Source organism: Haliotis rufescens, unplaced genomic scaffold, assembly GCF_023055435.1.
Source record: "Haliotis rufescens isolate VD_foot unplaced genomic scaffold, xgHalRufe1.0.p SCAF_3, whole genome shotgun sequence".
In the NCBI taxonomy this organism is placed as follows: domain Eukaryota; kingdom Metazoa; phylum Mollusca; class Gastropoda; order Lepetellida; family Haliotidae; genus Haliotis; species Haliotis rufescens.
In genome coordinates, this window is record NW_025964001.1 from 43,153,267 (window position 1) to 43,176,275 (window position 23,009).

The 23,009-nt window shown below is 41.8% G+C and overlaps 2 protein-coding genes across 3 annotated transcripts; one reads left to right on the forward strand and one right to left on the reverse strand.

The window, feature by feature from the left end:
• Positions 1–510: 510 nt before the first annotated feature.
• On the forward strand, positions 511–4,308 carry LOC124125295. 2 transcript variants are annotated; one of them, XM_046488589.2, is made up of 2 exons: positions 511–666; positions 2,583–4,308. In XM_046488589.2, exon 2 carries the CDS (start codon positions 2,623–2,625, stop codon positions 4,135–4,137), a length of 1,515 nt encoding a protein of 504 aa, XP_046344545.1. In that variant the 5' UTR covers positions 511–666; positions 2,583–2,622; the 3' UTR covers positions 4,138–4,308. The 2 variants fall into 2 exon arrangements, with proteins under 2 accessions (XP_046344545.1, XP_046344537.1); XM_046488581.2 differs by lacking the exon at positions 511–666 and adding an exon at positions 715–907.
• Positions 4,309–10,729: 6,421 nt separating this feature from the next.
• Positions 10,730–22,154, reverse strand: LOC124123619 (calmodulin-lysine N-methyltransferase-like). The gene is made up of 10 exons (XM_046486825.2): positions 21,889–22,154; positions 20,948–21,117; positions 19,404–19,471; positions 18,094–18,154; positions 17,485–17,539; positions 16,749–16,812; positions 16,009–16,069; positions 14,730–14,804; positions 13,592–13,784; positions 10,730–12,289 (listed from the first exon to the last, which is right to left on the reverse strand). Exons 1-10 carry the CDS (start codon positions 21,964–21,966, stop codon positions 12,206–12,208), a joined length of 909 nt encoding a protein of 302 aa, XP_046342781.2. The 5' UTR covers positions 21,967–22,154; the 3' UTR covers positions 10,730–12,205.
• Positions 22,155–23,009: the final 855 nt, after the last annotated feature.

The following is a 23,009-nucleotide window of genomic DNA, read 5'->3' on the forward strand; positions in this document are numbered from 1 at the left end:
CATGATGTCAATCACTGGATTGTCTGGTCCAGACACGATTATTTACAGACCACCGTCATATAGCTGGAATATTGCTGATTTCGGCGTTAAACAACAACCAATATGCCGAAATATACTACTAAAAATGTTAAGGATCACCCGATTCTTATATTTTAAATATATGATGAGACATGCATAAAGTATACGTCTCATACATTCTGATACAGCGTGCTTATATTTTCAAAATATCGTGTAAGGGTACATTACATATAAGGCATGACAAGTACTTCAAAAGTTTTACAAATCTCGTTCACATAAATCACAAGTAAGTGTATAGGTTTCAGTTTAAAGCAATATTTCATGAGCGCCGATCAATCGTCTCCAACACACCTTATCTGTACACGTTTTGATAGACTCACTCTCAATATATCATGAACAATTCCAAAACCTTATGACGTATGAAACCTATCTCACAAAGCGAGAAGTTCAAATTTCTCGTTGACCTTGAAGTTTAATATGCAACAGATTTAAAGACACGGGTTGTACTGCGAACCCTTTAATTGGGTTGTCCCGTAGTGCAGGTAGCTAGGCAGTGCTAGGTGTAGGTTTGCGGTAATTCAACACAGACGTCAGTGGAAACGCCGTTCATGTGAACAAGCCAACGCAGGGACCTGCTCCAGAACGCAGGTAAATGCTTTGATCATTGTAAAGGTGAAATCTGGTGGAAGATCTTAAGGTGTAACATTCGCGGCATGGGTTAGCGTTCCAGTGAAACAATGCTGGCGTTAGTGGGATTAGAGATTGGCAACGCTTCACCTGTAATCGACATAGGTTTTCCGCAACACTGTGGACAAACTAACACTCGGCAGGGTACCACTGCCTGCACAGGTGTCTATAGGGGCACGACAACAACTTGACAGGTGCTAGGGTATGTATAGGTCATATACTATCTCTTGTGTTTTTAGGCATTGTTGATCCAGAGTTGTTTTATTGTACATTGAATTGTTGCATGTGTTAAGGTTTGTGAGAATAGAATCTCCAATGATAGCTGGTGTCCCTTTTTGTTATTTTGATCTCGTTATTCATAAATAAAGTACATGATCTTAATCAAAAGTATTTATGCGGTACATAAAGATGGGAACGGAAAAAACTAGTTTAACCCGAATATTAATATGTGCCGCGACGCTGTCGGTCACTCCGAGAGATTGTAAAGTTAAATATACATAAACAGATCATATATGTACATGATAAAACAACAAACCGACAAACTCTCGTAAACATACATGGAGTATATCTATTGTCAGTTTGGTAAATAAACATATATTTTGTTCAGTTACGTGTAGGTGTCAGAGATTCAAAACAATTTCAGTAATAGAAACCCGTACATTTTGTTAACTGGACCATTAATTTCGCTCGTGACAGATAATCCATAAATACTGATATCATATTTTCTTGAAAGATATCCAGTATCTGCCTTATGAGTATCCAGTAGTCGCTAGCCATGTCACGGAGATTGATATGAGGTGAAATGAGATATCGCATTATCAATCTTAAAACATGTAGGCTTGACACGGAGGACGTCTGGGTGGACAGGTAACGACTGAGACGCCGGCATCACTAGGTGATCCCGTAACACGTAAACAACCTGCACGACAAAACACCAGAAGACTGAGCGTATGTTTATATGTCTAGCGTCGTGACTGTTATCATTTGTTTGTTGTTTAACGCCGCACTCAGCAATATTCCAGCTATATGACGGCGGTCTGTAAATAATCAAGTTTGGACCACTTAATACAGTGATTGACATCATGAGAATCGATCTACGCAGTTAGGATACGATGACATGCATCAACCAAGTCAGTGAGCCTGACCACCCGATCCAGTTAGTCGCCTCTTATGACAAGCATGGGTTGCTGAAGACCAACTCTGACCCGGATCTTCACGGGTTGACTGGTATAACAACAACAACAACAACAACAACAACAACAACAACAACAAAAAGCAAACCGGTCAAGGTCGACATTATTGTTTAGTGCTGGTTTCATCATAATACTCATTTGGTCTTCTTGGCACTTATTTTGTTTGTTAAAAGAGACGTTATATTGAGTTCAAGTTAGGGTTTCATCGTCAGTTATAAAACACTAATATTCAGGAGTAACCCATGTATGCTAAATTGCCAAGCAAAGGACAGTACAAGCAAGAAATGATTATTCAATAATAAAGTAATTTGAAAAGGGTATCATAGATGTGTTTTGAAGCTTAGGTTTGCAGTGTTTCGGCGACCGTTTTCAGCCTAGTAACGTTTTTAAACGCTTGTACTTTTTTGGGTCAAATCCAGTTTTCAAGTGTATACTTTCTTTTGTCCGGCAGTTTATATACCGAGGAACTAGTTCCGGTTGGTGTGTCTATGTTAATTTATACACTGTAGTGATTTCGTGCAATATAAAATATGCATGAGGCAAATAAGATACCTGTTGCCCAAAATTGTACCATGCAGCTCATGACTTCTTCGGAGACGGAGATGCTACATTTCTATCAATAATTATTGGTGTGGATTTGACAAATAAAATGTTCCCTAAGTTCGAAATTTTGTGTACTTGCAGATATTATGGTCATCTCCGGAGTCCACTTTCTGGACACAACATGGACACGGTGTGTATAGAAAAGGGCATGGATGTCATGCTCACCTCAAAGGCAGGCGACCCAAATTCTATACCTCGCGACATGGACGTGAACATGCTACCCGAGGTGCCTACAAGCCGTGGACAAGGATACATAACACCTGCTGGGCGTGGCGTCTTGGCGGGAAAGTCGCCAGTTCTTCTTGACGACGACACTTACAAATCCAAACTGAAATCAGCTCGTGGAAGATTAGAATCGTCAAAGTCCAGCTTCCATTTCCAAAAGTCACGAGGGACGTCAAGCAGCAACCACCACGTTAGTTTCGTTGGATCCAAGAGTAAAACATCGTTCCAGCTACCGGTCGTCTACTTTGTTGTAAAAGCGGACAAAGTTCCTTGTCTCCCCGAGAACTATCCTGATAAGGGTCAGAGACAATCGCGGAAAGCTTATGCAGCGAAAAGTCGTCATCAGTTTCTTACCAAACGGAGGGAGAAGAAACGTCAGCATGACGCAGACATCAAGCAGGTCAAGGCCCTAGGGTCGCAAGTGGGGCTTAAAGTTGAGCAAATGAAGACAAATGCTATTCAGTCCGTCAGTCCTTGGCTTTCGAGACAACCCACTACTCCTTTTAACTCAATATCGGAGAGATCGGATGTTAGGTCTCAAGAAACGCTGTTTGTTAACGGTGATGATCTCTTTGACGATGATGAGAACTCTCAAGCATCTGGGGTTGATTCGGATGGCTTCAATAGGTCTCAAGGGTGCCCTGAAAAACCACACTTCTCAGTCTGTGACACTGGACTACCAGATCTCAAATGTAAAACACACAGATCCGACTCGCCAGATAGTTGTTCTTCTAGGAAAGTTCATTTTTCAAAGAATGTTTCTGGAACCAAAGGTTGCAACATCCAACTTCCAAGGGTAGATCAGAGTGCTGAAGACTTTATAGCTGTTGAGATCAAGCAACCAGTGGTGCAGCCCAAAGAACCAACACATAGCAAACTAGAACCAACCCAAGTCAACGACACATCACCACGCACAAAGCCGAGGCGCGCGGCTAACCCCCTCAAACTTCCTAAAATCGACATGCTCACTCCGATTTACGACGAGCTCATCCTGAAGACATTCCAGTCCTTCATGACAAAGAAGACGCCTTTGTCTGACCGGACGGCAAGAGCACTCCTCCAGAGGGTGACAGCCATTCTTCACCCAGTCGATGATCCACCCCGCCTCCCTGACCAGAAGACCCCTAGTACCAGACCCCAAACCAGACAGACCAGTTTCTTCTCCACTGAGCCAGAAGGCGACAGGTCGGAGCTTGGTTACATTAACGTGTCAAGTAGTGGCATGACCGTGGACGGCAAGTCTATGTCCATGTTGTTACGTGATGTTGAGTCTAGACAGAGACGGCTCCAGATCCACTCCACCTGTTTCCAAATGGTTCCGCCCGGCCTTAAAAGGGAGGACACGGAAAACCTGCAGACACTCGTGTCTCCGGACAAAAGGCCAGACATCTACATCCCTACATCATGCTAGGGGTGTTTCAGGACTTATTCATGATATGTCCACATACCTTTCCTGATTTCGGGACTCTGTTGTCATGGTAAGGTGAGGAGAAGTGAAATTGGGTTTAACGTCGCGTCCGAGATTATTGCACTTATATAGAGACGTGCATGCACGTGTGTGTTTGTGTAGCTGCTTGTACTAGTCCGGACTGATGCCGAATTATAGAGCTCGCCCACTGAGATACCATGCCGCATGAATACCTCACTCAGACACTTTATACGACGAGCCGATCAGGGTAACAACAAGTCCCATCTTTTAACGTATTTTTACGCGGCCGGGGATCGTACCCCCGGACCTTCCGCTCTCCGGACGGACGCTTGACCACGACAGTCCCCATGGTTAGGTACTCAGGTGTAATCTTGTGCACTCATTCTGTTCCTTGTTTCGGAGATGTCCGTCATGTGTCCACATACAATTCCTGATTTGGGGATTCAGCTTAATCCTGTGGTCACATGCTGTTCCTAATTTCGGGCCACTTCCCGTTGCAAGGGAGTTTCCTCCCTTGCCGAACTAGGCTGGAATTTCTATGCTCGATCGTAGCGCCACCAATGGTTATTACGAGTTACGTCCCTTCTATGTCCCACCTCTCATACCATATGCATTTGCTTCAAGCAAAATGGCGGGGCCCAGTCAGGACGATCTGACCCAATAATCCAGATCAAAATTGTAATACAACAGGTCTTACCTCGCGAAGTGCATAAAATCGCGACAGCATCTTTATCAAAAACATGAAATGATTTGAAAAATATTTGTTAACGCAAATATTGACAGTACAAATGCTTTGCAAAAAGTGCAGTCGACCAAAATCTGCACGGCAGTTTGCGAACCTGGTGTCGATTTCGTTTCACGATTTTGATTGGACTATGCACAGGCTCGTTAGTCCAGCCAAAAATTAACTCCACAATTCCAGCCTCGTTCGGCAACGGTGGAAACTGGACATTATATATATATATATACTTATAACTCCCTTGCCTCGGGAAGATGGATTTCGGGAATCAAGTCTACACCGTGTGTCTACATACCCTTCCGACATGTTTGTGAATTCTGTAACAATTGGATTATTCTTATCATTTTCAAACATTACAGCTAGGAATACCCAAACGCCAATCTGAACTTAATTTCACACGTTATACAATGTATAAACCACATGTAACGTCCCCTACTAACAGCACAGTGGCTACTGAACGTCATTCCAGCGGTATGGCATCGTCGATGCGAGTTGTGTTGTTTGTTTGTTGTTTAACGCCGCACTCAGCAATATTTCAGCTATATGACGGCGGCCTGTAAATAATCGAGTCAGGACCAGACAATCTAGTGATAGACATCATAAGCACTGATCCACGCAATTGAGATACGATACCATGCCAAGTATGCGAGCCTGACCACACGATCCCTTTAGTCGCCTTTCACAAGCATAGTCACCTTTTACGGCAAGCATCATCACGGGTCGCGAGTTATACTAGATCGTATTTATCGGAGCTTACTTGATCATCTGCTATAACTTTGAAGTCACAATATTCCAAGACTCAATTAATATGTCAATACCCGAAGAAATATTTAACCTTTCCAGGATAAACTGTCTGGGGAAAAGATAGTATAGACTTGAAAATTGGATTTGATAACTAAAAACAATTACAAACGTTATCAAACCTTTACTAGGCTAACAGTCACCGAGACAGTACAAATAAAGTCCAGAGCACAACTATGATACCCGCATCAATACTTCACCACCGAAACCCATTTCTTGGTTGTTTCATTTAAACCACCATTAGGAATTGTGTACCCTTTCTTTCGCCAGGCAGTTTAGTTCCATGTTCCGAATGTTTGACCTTCAGACAGACAAGTGCAAGTCGCTTGGTAACAATACCAGTATAAGCAGTCGATATCAGTGCGTCATATTGCCACGAGGCTTGGTCATCGACAACTGCACAAGAAGTGTACAATGATTCCTCTGGCAGTAAAGTTCGATCCATGACCCACTCTTTAAGGTAATGAGTTGAGTGTCCCACGAACATGCACATTGATATTTGTTGAATCTCGGGAATAGGTAGTTTGATATTGAATGGATGTACAGAGTTCTTGTAATTGCATTAGATATCCACAAAACAAATAAAACAACATGTGATTGTTCTTGACCTAGTTTCCTCCTTTTTTGTGTCACTGGTGACAAACAAGGCTGTGTGTCTCACCTGGGACAGTATAAGAATCAGGTGTATGTAAAACTAGAGTAAGTCACCGTACAGCAAAGGCAATATTCTGGTGATCGATATTGTTTATGCAAACATTATAATTGAACAATGTGCCCTTACCTTTGACTTTGTGCCAAGGTGTGCCCGAAAGGTATTTTGTTCAGGCGAGCTGAACGTGTAATGATTACCTGTTCTATAAGAATTTTCAATATCTATTCACAATCTAATTGCCAAAGAGGTATGTGTTTAAATGTACAATGGTCATTGATGGCTATAAATTTTGCTTTGTGTGCGCTCTGTCCACTAGGACTTGGAGGCGGTGTTCAGCCAGACGTTACAAGACCTTGGACAGTCTCAGGGCAGACTCTCTAATCACTAGAACACAGGCGGTTCTTGGGTGAAACACACAAGTAGGGGAGGTGTCAGATCAAGGTTCACAATCGGGTTATTCTGGATACCCCTCTCCCAGATCCTGGCAGCAAAGGGAGGCAACTCATGGAATTGCAACAACCCCGACACTCAGGGCTCCTGTGCCCCCACGAACACTACGATAAGCACACTGTAATATAATACAGGCTTCTGTTATATGATGCTGATAAAGGTGAAACTGTGGAAGTGAAACACCACATCAGTACTTAATCTTTTATTACAGTGGTAATTTACATGTAATTATCTGAGCCGATTCTTCCATTGGGTTAATTAGAGTAGTGTTTCACATCTCCTCCATCTTTAGCTTTTACACGGTTGAGGAAATCACTTCAATAGTTCACAATTGTTATTTGTCAGGAAAAAGTAATCTGTTAGTGTGCGGAGCCTAAAAATAATTTGGGACAAATAAATGCAAAAACAATTGCTTGATTTAACAATCAAACGCCACAAAATAACTTGCAGTTTATTTATTCAGAAATGAATGCATGACAAAATACATATCAGTTGGAGGGCGGTCCCGAGTTCACTTATGTACCTATGCTGGATATAAAGTGACAGGTTGATGTTTGTTTGTTGTTTAACGCCGCACTCAGCAATATTCCACCTATATGACGGCCGTCTGTAAATAATCGAGTCTGGACCAAATAAACCAGTGATTGACATCATTAGCATCGATCTACGCAATTGGGATTGATCACATGCATCAACCAAGTCAGCTAGGCTGACCACCCGATCCCCTTAGTCGCCTCTTACGACAAAAATAGTCGCCAGCATGGGTTGCTGAAGACCTATTCTACCCACGATCTTCACGGGTCGACAATTTGAAGTACCTATGTTGTATGTATAGTTACAAGTTGAAGTGTGCATATTGCCAATGTATATCTCGAGAATAATCAACGACCTGCGAGGAATCACAGATTATCTGCCCAGACTGAATGAACGATATTAATCCCGAGCCTTTGTCAGTGACTAACAGCACTTATTCAAGAGGGCCAGATAACCGTATTTCTGAGTTTGGAGTAGTTTATTCTATACTAGCCACATAAAGAAACTGTGCACGGAGAAAATATATTCGGGACTGAAATACAACACAGCAAGAACAAAATGATGCAAACGCTGTAGCAGCTGAATGATCGGACCATAAGAAAATGTCAACGGGACCTGAACAACATCTGTTACGATGACGTCAGAAGATCAAAATGGAGTAGGGGGTCAAACGACAAAGTCACAAAGTCAATAACGGGTATGACCACCCTGTGCGTGAATCACAGCAGTGCATCGGCGACGCATGGAGTCCACCAAATGGGCATGGAAGGCCTGGGGAATGGCCTGCCATATCCTCCTCAAATCCTGTGCCAAGTCACGGACGTTATCTGGAGGATGTGGAAGACGACGCAGACGGCGCTCCATTTCATCCCACACATGCTCTATTGGGGAGAGATCTGGAGAAATTGCAGGCCATGGCAGTAACATGACATTGTTATGGTGAAGGAAATCCATTGCGACCCTAGCCGTGTGAGGACGAGCGTTGTCCTGTTGAAATGTCAATCCCGGGCCATGACGTTGCAGGAAAGGAATGACCACAGGCCTCAGAATCTGATCTCTGTAGCCAACACCGGTGAGATTGCCCTGAGCAACCACCAAAGGGGTTCGGTGCCGTGCTGTTATCCCACCCCAAATCATCACAGAGCCACCTCCAAAACGATTCCTCTCCACAATACAGTTGCGTGCATAACGTTCTCCCAAACGCCGGTAGACACGTTGGCGCCCGTCACTGTGGGAAATGTTGAACCTCGATTCATCTGTATAGACAACATTTCTCCACCATATTCGAGGTTGGCGAACATGATTTCGACACCATCTTAGACGGTTGACTCGATGACGGTGTGTCAGGATGGGACGTATGGCAGGGCGTCGTGGTCGAATCTCGTACTGACGTAAACGATTCCTGACAGTGTTGGGATGGATACGGCGCAGTCCAGGAATTGTCTGGGACGTCGTTACTGCCGTTTGGATCCTGTGTCGGAGATGTGTAACTCGAATCCATCTGTCCTGTCTTGGCGTCGTTACTCGGGGACGTCCTGAACGTGGGTGGTCGGCAACGTCATTTGTGTTCTGATAACGCCTCACCAATGCCGATATCGTGTTACGATGGCATTGGAAATGTGTTGCCACCTGTTGTTGCCCCCATTCCCGCTCGGATCATTCCAATGGCTTCATGACGCTGTGCAGCTGTCAATCTTGGCATGATTTGCTTGTGATATGCTTGTGTCTGCGCCTGAGAAGTTTTGAACTTTTGAATGACCACAGATCATGCTTTCCAAAGTGACAGCGAATTTTGAGTTGCACATGCTGTGTACAGCTGCACAGGATGCACGTGCAGTAACACATTGCACGTCCATAGGCCCCCATCAATGACGTCATATCGCATGGCACGTGCATGAGCGTTTGAATGTCTCCAATAATTGCTGTGTTCAAACCTATCTTTCATATATGGACGGTGTGCCCTTACATCTATATTTTCTCCGTGCACAGTTTCTTTATGTGGCTAGTATATATATATTCTTTATATCACTAATTGACATTTTAAGAGAGAGAATTAAGAAAAACTGTATGAAATATCAACCCTACAGAGAAACGCCAATGAAATCAGTCTATTGTTTGCCATGACCTCACGTAATCACTTTGTGACGTCACAAACATGGAATACATCATATTTTTCTTAACAATGAAGCTCTGTGACGTATTATGGCTTCAACTGACCTATTTGCATGGAGAATTGCTAAAATGGACATGTGCAAATGTCGGACAGTTATTACGCTCAACCATTCTACCCGTGTGGGTAATATACAAGGAATGTCACACACAACGATCCTCTCATCAGGACATCAGGTCCACAACATCCAGGGTCCACCTATACAAACATTCAATATCAAACACTCACTCTCAAACATTCACTATCAAAGACTCACAATCTAATACTCACAGTCAAACACTCACAGTAAACATTCACTATCAAACACTCAGAGTCAAACACTTACTATCAAAAACTCACAGTCAAACACTCACTATCAAACACATTCAACTTCTCCCCATGAACACAAAGAGTACAGTAAAATATGGTTATAATGAACTCAAAGGGACCCCTAATTGTAGTTCGTTATAACTGTAATTCCTTATAAAGATATATACAGCATATATTCAGCAATTGGTCGGGATAAAAAAAAATTCCCTTCAGGCTAAAAGAATGATAGTCTTGGTTCTCAGGCACCCCCCGCATCATCCTAAAGTTTGCCGCATGTTTCGGTTTTTTTCAATTTAAAAAAAAAAAAAAAGTCCTAAAAAATTATATATATTGGTCCAACGGTAGTCAAAAACTGTAATCCAGTATTTTATTCATCAAGGAATACATTTATGTAGGGAGGCCCTTTCCATGTTGATTGTACACAACTGTTTATTTGTTACATACTAGTGTGAACAACCAAAAGAAACAACTAAATAAATAAACATCGCCCGCTATATTTTCAAAAGTCATTGTCTGAGAACCAATTCTTTTATTTTTTTAAGCCTTAACAAGTCAAAGCATGGCATTTATAATACATGTATCCATTCTCTGTCAACTAAAGTTTGTTTCAAGGCGTCAATGGGGGTAATCTGACTGTGGTTGCTGTAAATAACTGTGAGTTGTGCATCTACCGATCACTTCACAAACAATTATGCAAAAATTAATGTAAACAATATTGAATGAATTTTTGAATAAACTTAATAAAATATATTACAAACACAAGTCAAGATATACAACAAACATGTTTTTGTAATTAGATAGTGTAATAATAGGATAAAATTGCGGACTGCAGTTCGGATTTGTTGATTGGTATTTCCGGTGTTGCGAGCTCGCAGTGATCAGCTGGTAATGTCTTTTGTGATGGGGAAAAAACATTGTGTTAGTGCAAAACTTGATTTTATTATAAATGTACATACATTTTGGGAGCCATGCACTACTGCCCACGATAACCAAGTTAGCGTCACATTGAAGGGAGCAATAGTGATGGACACTGTTTTCTCCCATGGGTTAGTGTATACTGAAATATGACTTGTTGTTGCACATCAATGCAGAACCTTCAGTTTCCACAGCATCAACAATATGAATCCATGGTCTGCATGGAAACTAGTGTCATCCAGGCAACACGAGGGACAGCTGGTTGGATTGATTGTGAAATCGGGACTTGGGGTCTGGATGTTTGTGTGTACACACCCGTGAAGGCATTGGTTAACAAGGCAGTTGTGACAAGGGCAGTTAGACTGGGGAGGTCTTCTTCAGCAACACAGACATTGGGTAGTGTAGGGCTCGTGACAGGGGGGGTAAGTCTGTGGGTATTAAGTACATCCAGTCTCTTCAGCAACACATATATTGGGTAGTGTCGGTTTCGTGACAGGGGAGGTAAGTCTGTGGGTATTAAGAAGATCCAGTCTTCTTCAGCTACACTGGCATTGGGTTGTGTCGGTCTTGTTACAGGGGAGGTAAGTCTGTGGGTACATATAAGTCAGTGTTAAGAACATCCAGTCTTCTTCAGCAACACATATATTGGGTAGTGTAGGTCTTTTGACAGGGGAGGTAAGTCTGTGGGTATTAAGAAGATCCAGTCTTCTTCAGCAACACTGATACTGGGTAGTGTCGGTCTTGTGACAGGGGAGGTAAGTCTGTGGGTACATATAAGTCAGTGTTAAGAAGATCCAGTCTTCTTTAGCAACACTGTTACTGGGTAGTGTCGGTCTTGTGACAGGGGAGGTAAGTCTGTGGGTATTAGGAAGATCCAGTCTTCTTCAGCAACACATATATTGGGTAGTGTCGGTCTTGTGACAGGGGAGGTAAGTCTGTGGGTACATATAAGTCAGTGTTAAGAAGATCCAGTCTTCTTTAGCAACACTGTTACTGGGTAGTGTCGGTCTTGTGACAGGGGAGGTAAGTCTGTGGGTATTAGGAAGATCCAGTCTTCTTCAGCAACACATATATTGGGTAGTGTCGGTCTTGTGACAGGGGAGGTAAGTCTGTGGGTACATATAAGTCAGTGTTAAGAAGATCCAGTCTTCTTTAGCAACACTGTTACTGGGTAGTGTCGGTCTTGTGACAGGGGAGGTAAGTCTGTGGGTATTAGGAAGATCCAGTCTTCTTCAGCAACACATATATTGGGTAGTGTCGGTCTTGTGACAGGGGAGGTAAGTCTGTGGGTACATATAAGTCAGTGTTAAGAAGATCCAGTCTTCTTTAGCAACACTGTTACTGGGTAGTGTCGGTCTTGTGACAGGGGAGGTAAGTCTGTGGGTATTAGGAAGATCCAGTCTTCTTCAGCAACACATATATTGGGTAGTGTCGGTCTTGTGACAGGGGAGGTAAGTCTGTGGGTACATATAAGTCAGTGTTAAGAAGATCCAGTCTTCTTCAACAACACCGACACTGGGTAGTGCAGGTTCTCATCATATTCTTCAGGGCCTTTCACTTTCATCTGCAACAAAGTAACATTTCATGACTATGTCATTCTAGGACTGCATTATGATGGACAATGAAACCTGCTAAGGCTAATAGATAATAGTCTTGGTTGTCAGGCACCGCCCGCATCATCATAAAGTTCTCCGCATGTTTTCTTTTTATTTCAACTTTTAAAAAGATATATAAAAAATCCTTAAATATTCCATTTCCAACTTGTATTCTAGTATTTTACTCATCAAGGAATACATTTACGTAGGGAGGCCCTTTCCCAGGTTGATTGTACACAATTGTTTTATTGATTACACAACTGTTTATTGATTCCATACTAGTTTGTACAACAAAAAACAAAACAAAAAAAGACACCGCCCGCCCGCACTATATTTTCCAAAACCATTGCCTGAGAACCAATTCTTTTATTTTTTTTAAGCCTAATCTGACCCTGGTAGTCCGGACACTCACCAGCCTATCTCCCTGTTTTAATGATTCATTAATAAGGGGCATTCACTATAGTCTTGCGAGACTACATAGCGAGAAGGGGAGCATCTCATAACTGATGTAGCATGCATATATATAATAACTGCTGATACACAAGAGTACAGGTTAACAGGGCATCACTGTCAATAGGGTCTCATTCATCCCCGTAGCCTTCAGATAAATGTTGAGATGACCCGGTATTTGTTCCTGAATTTATAACATCACTTCTCACTAATTTCCAAAGATGAGGTGAGGTGAAATGGGTTTAATGTCACGTCCAAGATTATTGCACTTACCGGTATGTATATAGTGACGTGCATGTGTATGGCTTGTACTAGTTCGGACTGATGCCGATTTAAAGTGCTAGCCCACTGAGATACCATGCTGGAATATAACATGAATACCCCACTCAGACACAGTTTACTGACTCCGAGCCGACCAGTCCTTGTTTTAGCCCATTAATGCCGAGCGCCAGACAGGGTCTTTTGTTATAACGCGGCCTGGGATCAAACATCGGATCTCCTGCTCTCCGGGCAGACCCTCTACCACTAGACCACTATCTGTTAAGACATTCCTCTGATAGATATACCTCAACATCTTTGGCGTCCTTTCTTATTGTTGAAAATGGTCACAGATATATTTTAAACTGACACAGATGGTGTCTGTAAGAATTAATACAAAATATCATCCACATAACATACTACACACTATTTTGGCTTTCTGTTTATCCTTGCTTCAAGAGCACTTATAATTCAATTATACATGCACAGCTTAATATCTTAAACATGCATCCGATTAGCTAATAGTTTCCAGCAGTGTACGTGCGCTGTGTTGCCATGGTTACCTGTTGATGTAACCTCCAGATCTTGTCATCGTAATGATCTGTAACTTTAACATCAAACTTGTCTGAGGCGAGATGGACAAACGCCTGTAATGTTGGGCCCCTGTGTGGAGCAAACATTACAGCCTGGCCCCCAGGCCAGAGCAAGGAATGCACCAGATCCACCAGGTCATTGCGACCCTCGTCAAAGAAAAAACTGAAAATGAATGGAAACTCAGCACTTGCATGTTTTGCAATGAAGCCTCGGGACATCATCCTAGAATTTGCTGAACTGAACAAAACAACTTAACTAAACATCATCAGGAATCATGAAGTCTTTGATAGGCAGTTACAAGTTGGTAGAACATATTTTGTTTTGTTTATTTTGTTGTTGTTTTACGCCACACTCAGCAATATCCCAGCTATATGATGGCAGTCTGTAAATAAAATAAGTCTGGACCAGACAATCTAGTGACATGAGCATTGATCCACGCAATTGGGATAAAATGACATGCATCAACCAAATCAGCTAGCCTGACCACCATATCCCGTTCATCGCCTCTTACGACAAGCATAGTCGCCTTTCATGGCAAGCATGGGTTACTGAAGACCTATTCTAACCCGGGTCCGTAGAACATAAATACATAACACATTTTATGGATAAAAACTTCTACTTATTCTTATACATTTCAGAGGTACTCCTTGCTCCTTGATCAGGTGAATTCTTATGTATTTATAAAAAGTGTCATGTATTCATCAGGAATCATCGGTTTGATTTATTAAACCTACCAAATTGAACATACCTAAATATGGACCAAGTGAAAAGGTAAACAGTACACAACAACTAATGACCTCAACTGAAGGCACGCTTGTTTGCAGTGTCCTTTGTAAGGCGTTCTTCTCTTAACCTGCTTGTATGCAAGGAAGGCGAGGTGAGGTACCACTGAGATACCATGCCAAAGTATTGACATACGGGCAGACGTCAATCTACTAATCCCTGGAAACGGTTACAGGCAGGAAGGCACTGTTTTCCACACACCTGGCACTGATTACAAGATCAACAATCGTGTATTGATTTGTGGTCATAAAAATAAAATCTATGATATGGATTAACTTATTTGTAATGGATTTATAGCATGGCTTAAGATATCAGCACTCTTACCAGTCAGCACAAAGTACACAGTCAAATCTGGCCTCTAGGTCTGTAGCCACCTCACCGGGGCCCCAGCGCAGTAATCTGGAAATACATAAACCGTAATGGAAGTGAAAGTTTGCCATGGAAACAACAAATCAAAGTACATTGTCGTAAGCTTCTTCTGTCAAAAATAACAAAACTGTCATGCAACTCACAACTAAATGAACCACAGTCTTAAAAAGACGTAACATACGTTGTCACCTAACATTAATCACGACATCTATACATACTAAAGGTTCTTAATTTTTTCTATTTTTATTTTCATCTTGGACCAAGTCACCAGTGTATTTTAGCCAGTGAAGGAATTAGACAGGATGGACTCAGTTGCCATGACATCTGCAACGATAGACAGTTGCCATGACAGCTACACTGATGGACTCAGTTGACCTGACAGTTGACCTGACAGCTACACTGATGGACACAGTTGCCCTGACAGCTGCACTGATGGACTCAGTTGACCTGACAGCTGCAATGATGGACTCAGTTGACCTGACAGCTACACTGATGGACACAGTTGCCCTGACAGCTGCACTGATGGACTCAGTTGCCATGACAGCTGCACTGATGGACTCAGTTGCCATGAAAGCTGCAATGATGGACTCAGTTGCCATGAAACTGCACTGATGGACTCAATTGACCTGACAGCTGCACTGATGGACTCAGTTGCCATGACAGCTGCACTGATGGACTCAGTTGACCGGACAGCTGCACTGATGGATGTAGTCTATCCAGACAGCTGCACTGATGGACTAAGTTGCCCTGACAGCTGCACTGATGGACACAGTTGCCCTGACAGCTGCACTGATGGACTCAGTTGCCCTGACAGCTGCACTGATGGACTCAGTTGCCATGACAGCTGCAGTGAAGGATGTAGTCTGCTATGACAGCTGCACTGATGGACTCAGTTGCCCTGACAGCTGCACTGATGGACACAGTTGCCCTGACAGCTGCACTGATGGACTCAGTTGCCCTGACAGCTGCAGTGAAGGATGTAGTCTGCTATGACAGCTGCACTGATGGATGTAGTCTGCCATGACAGCTGCACTGATGGATGTAGTCTGCTATGACAGCTGCACTGATGGATGTAGTCTGCTATGACAGCTGCACTGATGGATGTAGTCTGCTATGACAGCTGCACTGATGGATGTAGTCTGCTATGACAGCTGCACTGATGGATGTAGTCTGCTATGACAGCTGCACTGAAGGATGTAGTCTGCTATTACAGCTGCACTGAGGCCTACAGTACCTGGAAGACACGGCGGTGGTACTGAAGCTCTCCTTGTTCTCATTGATCATCAAATCCAGATCTGAAACAAAGTTTTTATTATGAAATACTAGGAAAATCATTGTGAACAAGTATTAGTAAAATCTAAATATTTTTTTCCGTTTGTATACTTATCCTGTATTACTCCTTAATGCATTTAATGTTTACAATCAAGGTACAATGACATGCAATCAACCAGGTCATTGAGTCTGACCCCCCCTCGATCCATCATATAGCCTCTTCTGATCAGCATATGGAATTTTTGTGTGTGCGTGTTAACATCTTTCAAAAGCATCAATCTAAAGACCAATTAAACAGCAGTGAACTTGATATGTTGATAGAAACAAGGGGGTGTTGTGTGTTTCTAAATACACAATCACAATTACTTCTGCCTCCAGGGACATAGTCTTTCAACCATCCCTAGATAAAGTAATCATCGTGATCATGATATCCAGCCAAACACCATTGTGTCGGACTTTGATGTGTGGAATGTATGTTGTCTCAAAGTAAAAAGTTGTGTTGAACCTCAGATAACTTGAAGTATTTACCAAGGTCCCTTCAAATTCGACACAACGGTGTTTGACTGTATCTTGATGTTCTACATGTTTACTTTTGGTAGGTTAGAGTTTGCTGTTCATTCTGAGCAAATGCTTCTACAACAAACATCAGGTAAATATGTGACAAGACTGATCAGATAATATATTAAGTAGGGTATAGCTCACTTTTAACCGAGTCTCCATTACCATCCGTGAGCACAACACATGAAGCTTCTGTGCAAGCAGCCACCTACAAACAAATACACATGTCTACATCTGTTTCTACATCATGTATACATGCATCTCCTCACCTCCAACATCTGAGGCATGTCACTGTTAGTAGGGGCTGTGGCCGCATGAAGTAATATAAGATAGCTATGCGATGAATTGCAAAGAACAATGAAGAACAAAGCTTGATTTATTTCACAATAAAACATTGTTCTATCATGACGTCATTTCTGGAGATTCGAATATGCGTTCGCAACTTGATGACGTCGTAAATTGGACAAACAATATTTTTGAGAGGGAAGTGTCTAGTGAGTTGTTCCGAACGATCGCATCCAAAAGTGGGAGAGTGAGTGAGTGAGTTTGGTTTAAGGCCGCTTTTAGCAATATTCCAGTAATATCACGGCGGGGGACACCAGAAATGGGCTTCACACATTGTACTCATGTCGGGATTCGAACCCGGGTCTTCGGCGTGACGAGCAAACGCTTTAACCACTAGGCTACCCGACTGCCCCCAAAAGTGGATGAGATATGACTCGGGCAATAAAGAGTTGAACACTATCTTCTCATCATTTGTACCATCATACAATAAAACACTGCCGGACCATGCATTGTTTATTTCTTAATTAAACACTCACATAGTTATGACAAAATGCACAATCAGTGTGTGCTCTAACTGAGATGAGATTCTACTCACAGCAATACCTGCCAGACAGGTCATTCCTCCGCCCAGTTCTATAACACTTTTATTCCTGGAATAGAAATAACACAATTATTTCAAATATTTCAGCAACATAGTCAACATATTGAAAACTACCAGTAAGCCAGGATAAGTTGATGGTAAGCCAGGATTAGTTGATGGTAAGCCGGGATTAGTTGATGGTAAGCCAGGATTAGTTGATGGTAAGCCAGGACAAGTTGATGGTAAGCCAGGATTAGTTGACGGTAAGCCAGGATATGTTGACGGTAAGCCAGGATAAGTTGATGGTAAGCCAGGATAAGTTGATGGTAAGCCAAGATAAGTTGAGTTGAGACCTGACAATAAACCCTGTATGACTATGTATGAAGTATGCCAAGTAGGTTCCATAAATTTGAAATCCTCTGAAGTTTGTTTTCTTATTTTGATAATTATGAGATCCACTTGACAGTGATGCCCTGTTAAACTGTACTGTTGTGTCTCAGCACTTACAATGTATCCATGCTCCATCAGTTATGAGATGCTACCCTTCACACCATTCATCTATTAGAGGAACTACGGTATGTCCATAAGAATTCAATCAGTTCTATCCAAGCGGATATTGCTCACCTAAACCAGTTTACATCCTTGAGGCAGTGATATGTCATAACTTCTTCAGATGGCCAGATACCTGTCAAAGAAACAAATAGTTGCCACTTGTGTATTGACAATAAGATGTCTACCTTTATATAGTAAATTATATTATATACAGGTATTATGATCAGAGAGATTAATGGCAACTTAGTGCTATCTTTTCTAATCACTTGGTTTATAGATTTCTTTCCAAAAAATATAGAATCAGTGGCCCAAATAAACACATTGGTCGTGTGAAATAAAACAGAATTGTAAAATTGTTTGTCTTAATTTCAAGTTGTACCCAACACACATTCACTTGCTTTGAACACATCTCTGATGCTTATCAGAATTGCTGAAATTATTTAACTTTAATAAAAATATGTATTGTATTCTACAAAAGTTTTGAGTTGGCAAATACATAAACCATTTGTAACGATCAAAAACAATACACCTTCATCACCTGAGATTTGCCTGGGTCTATCTATTTGTCATCTTCCTGAGACAAGGGCATTAACTGACAATAAAAGTCCAGTTTCCACCCTCGACGAACTTTGCTGGCATTTCCAGGCTCAATCGAAGCGCCACCAGTGGCTATTACGGGTTATGTCTCTTCTATGTCACTCCTATTGACAAATCAGATTCCACCTCTTCTATCACTTACAATTGCTTTAAACAAAATGGTGGCGCCCAGTCAAGACCATCCCATCGATAGTCAAGATCTATATCATCATAAAACGGGCCTTACCTTGCGAAGTGCCTCAAATCATTTGAACACGTTGATAATAAACATGAAAAGATTTGCAAAATCTCTGTCAATGCCCAGTTGGCGGTACACTTGTTTTGCAAATCCTACAGTTGACAGAAATCTGCATGTTGAAATCCATGTTGTTTATGGACAGGATGTCTAGTTCATTACGCGATTTTGATTTGACTATGCATGGACTCGTTAGTCCTGCCAAAATGTAACTCTAGAATTCCAGCCTAGTTCAGCAAGCATCAGGGACCCTTACCCCGGGAAGATGTCTATTTGTCTATCGGAGAGTCTCAACTGTCAGTTATGATTTGGGGTGTCCAAGGCATGAACAAGGGGGTCCCAGGATGGCGACAGGTGGCATGCTCATTTGAGTTCTGAGAAAAGCTTATAACTGCTAAATTTTTTGTTGAAGTTGAGTTTTCTTGTTCAAGTGTACAGACACTATCACATACAAACTACCATAAATGTATATCTATTCACCAAGCAAATACATCTGTGCAGAGAATAGAAGAACGAGACTATATCATGTATAACCTTCTGGATGACTTACATATATTGCCTGTGTTGTTAAATCCAAGAAGGGAATCTATTTTCACTGTACTCTCGGCTCGCAGTTGCCTGAAGAAAGAGTGTCTTGTCACCACATTGGAATCCAGATGACATTTCACATATACTACTCAACGTTTGATAGGGTTGATCACATTTGTCCTTCTATTTAAACATACACTTGCCTAGGGCTGGGACGGGTAACTTGGGTACTCGGGTCGGGTGGGTTCTGAGTATGACATGGGGACCCACAGGTCTACCCGGATCCGTGGTTAGTCACGTGATGTATTGTTTAATGACAAAAAAATTCTAAAACTCTATGGTTACACCACAATTCACTAATCTGTCTTTTGGACTATACATCCATTCCATCGGACTTTTATATTTTCAGTCAACTTCAGTGTATGCATGACCAGAAGGTTTTAAAGGTGTATCTAGTACATTTCGTAAGGGCTACGGTCAAACCCTTCCCAATCAGACAGTTTGTACCTTTCTCATGAGACCTACATCGGGTACCTGGGTAGGGTCATGTAGTAGGGGGGTGGGTACCCGGGTGTTAACTTGGACTCGTCCCAGCCCCACACCTGCCGTATTATAAGAATAATTCTTGTGTGTCAAATGAAACATAACAATATCCCTATCAGAAGTGGAGTAGTATATTATGATCACGATAAACAAAGAGTGGGTGAATGAATGTTGTTTTACACCACAGTCAGCAATATTCCAGATACAATGTATATGGCTGATTGGCAGCCTGTTAATTAATAATCAATGCTGGGACAGCCAAACACGTGAGTGAAAAAAAGGCATAAGAACACACTCGTCCAAGTTACAGGGCTAGACCATCTGATAGACTTGTACAACAAGCATAGTCAGTGAGGACCAATTCTACTCTCAGATCCCCACAGGGACATGCCAATCAACTCATAACAATCACAGGCACCTCTTCAATTTGGCCCCATAGCTCAATAAACAAACCACAGGAATTGGAAGTTCTTACTTAAGAAGGGAAATTGTGTGCTTTTTGCTATCAAACACCCCTCTCTATATAGGCCTCTAAATATACAAGGCATGCAATGTCATACAAGAATATTTATATACTAAATGTATCTATCAACCCGTGAAAGATCCGGGGTAGAATAGGCCTTCAGCAACCCATGCTTGTTGTAAGAGGCAACTACCGGGATCAGGTGGTCAGGCTCGCTGACTTGGTTGAGTTATGTCATCGTATCCCAATTGCGTAAATCGATGCTCATGATAGCAATGACTGCATTGTCTGGTCCAGATTCGATTATTTACAGACCACCATAATATAGCTGGAATATTGCTGAGTGCGAAGTTAAGCAACAAACAAACAAACATGTATCCATCATGTCACATTGCATGGTAAAACCAGTGCTTCATCTTCTGCAATGTTAACAAAACACAAAAGACAAACAAACTCAGTGATTCTCTCTGCTATTTCACATTCCCAGTATTCTGCTGCTAATTACTTCTTGGTTGTCCTACTATTGTGATTATTGCAGCCACTAATGGCATAATATTTACCTGACAAGTAGGTTCAGTTTTTCAAATTCTTGCGATGTGTAAGTAAACCAGTCAGCATCCGAGCTCCTCCTGTCTTCAACAATGTGGGATTGGAAAAGACCAAAGCACTGGAACCTTCGTACTGAGTATATCCGGTCATCTGGATCACTTGACCGGTCTCCAACCAGTGCCTGGAGCAAGATAACATAACTGTACATACAGTGGTACCTCCTCAAACAGTAGTAGCCAATTGTGTTCCTCTGAGCAGGAAAATGGGCTGGTGATTAGGTTCTTCATCTGTGCATGAACTTGTTTCCAGTTTCTAAGAATCATATAACCTTGTCGCTGAAGTTATGTTACAAATTAAGCTACACAAGGTAATTCACCTTTTGATCAAACTTATACTGATGATAATTTTGCATCAGAACAATTGTATGTACCGGTTATGCATCAGTTGATGTTCCTTCTTATCTGTAATGTCATTTGACTGGCCATGTTGTGCATCTATTTTAAACAAACATGAAGTTAATAGTAATAATTACTTTAAAAAAAACCTTACTAGTGTATTTTTGTTAGTAAATAGAAGTCAATGAAAAACGTATATAACTCTTCTTTAACTGCGGGATATGACAGGTAGACTCGGGGGGGGGGGGGGGGGGGGGGCGCTTTAGTAATTAGCCGGTGTTGGAACAGCGAACGTATAGACTGGTTGTCGAATGGTCTGGCACTGAAAAACACATTCCTCCCCATTTTGCGTAACCACGCCGCATATTTCTGACATCAGGGTAGATCTTCACTGATCTCTATCTCTGAATGTGTACAGTACGAATTGAAGTAAATTTACAAATTACAGTAGTCAGTTGTGAACTCTAGCAGACAGGAGGCTAGTGGAAGATACATGGTGTGTCGATACATACAAATACGGTACATGCAATTTGAAATTATATAAACCATCGTCTCACTCGTGCAAGTATTTTCCACCGGTGTTTTGCTGCAGATGATGTGTTTGTGTTAGGTATCGTAGTCCCGTTAGAACCCATTGTGTACACCTCTCGAGATCCAGTCAGCTCACTCGTCTCCAAGTTCAACAAACAGAATCTTCAATGCATGAGAACGTAAAGGGAGGTAACTCTATCCTTTCCTCAAGCGCGCACCTGCTAAATCTACCTCCGTGGTAGACCTCACGCCCTACTGTTTGAACGTTCTATGGTTTTGATTAACTAAATATTTCCCCGTTTGAGTGAGTGAGTGAGTGTTTATGGTTTTGCGCCGTTTTTAGCTATATTCCAGCAATATCACGGCGGGGGAGACCAGAAATGGGCTTCACACATTGTACTCAAGTCGGGAATCGAACCCGGGTCTTCGGCGTGACGAGCGAACGCTTTAACCACTAGGCTACCCGACCGCCTCTTTCCCCGTTTGAAGCCATTCACCGAAACATATGCCTTGTGTCAATTTCTGCCTGTCAAAACTTTACTGAAACATGTGTCTATATATAATGACACATGAAGGATCATTTTCAGTTCGTCATGCCTGTTTAGTTATTTAATATTAATATTGAACACGATTTCTGTGAGAGGTCTGTGAGTGTCTGTGTTCTGCTCGTGTGTCATTTGTTATAAGACTCTGATACTTTAAGACTTCACTTTAGCATTATACATACCAAGGTTTGTGACAATGAAAAGCAATCCTTTGAAATATAAATAATAACCATGTTCCACTGTCTTGTCAAAGAGCCTTCCCTTTGTGTTTAAATTTTATTTAATTGTTTTTAAAATCTTAATCAACGCGAATTTTCTGAAGATTCTCCTAACAATGCCCACAACAACGTTTGTTGGTAGTTGATTGTCAATCATCCCTGGCCACTGTATCTAGCTTCCTGCACCATGAGAGTTTCTGCACAACGAAGAGTAGACAAACATCTAGTCTCTGAAATGAACATATTTTACAGAAAAAACAGTTGTTACATTATTGTTATAAAATATAATAAAAAGGAGTCCAGAGACTTTCTTCATATTCAGCATGATACTGCAGTAATCTAGACTTGCCAAATATAATAGACTTGCATGGGCTGTATGACAGA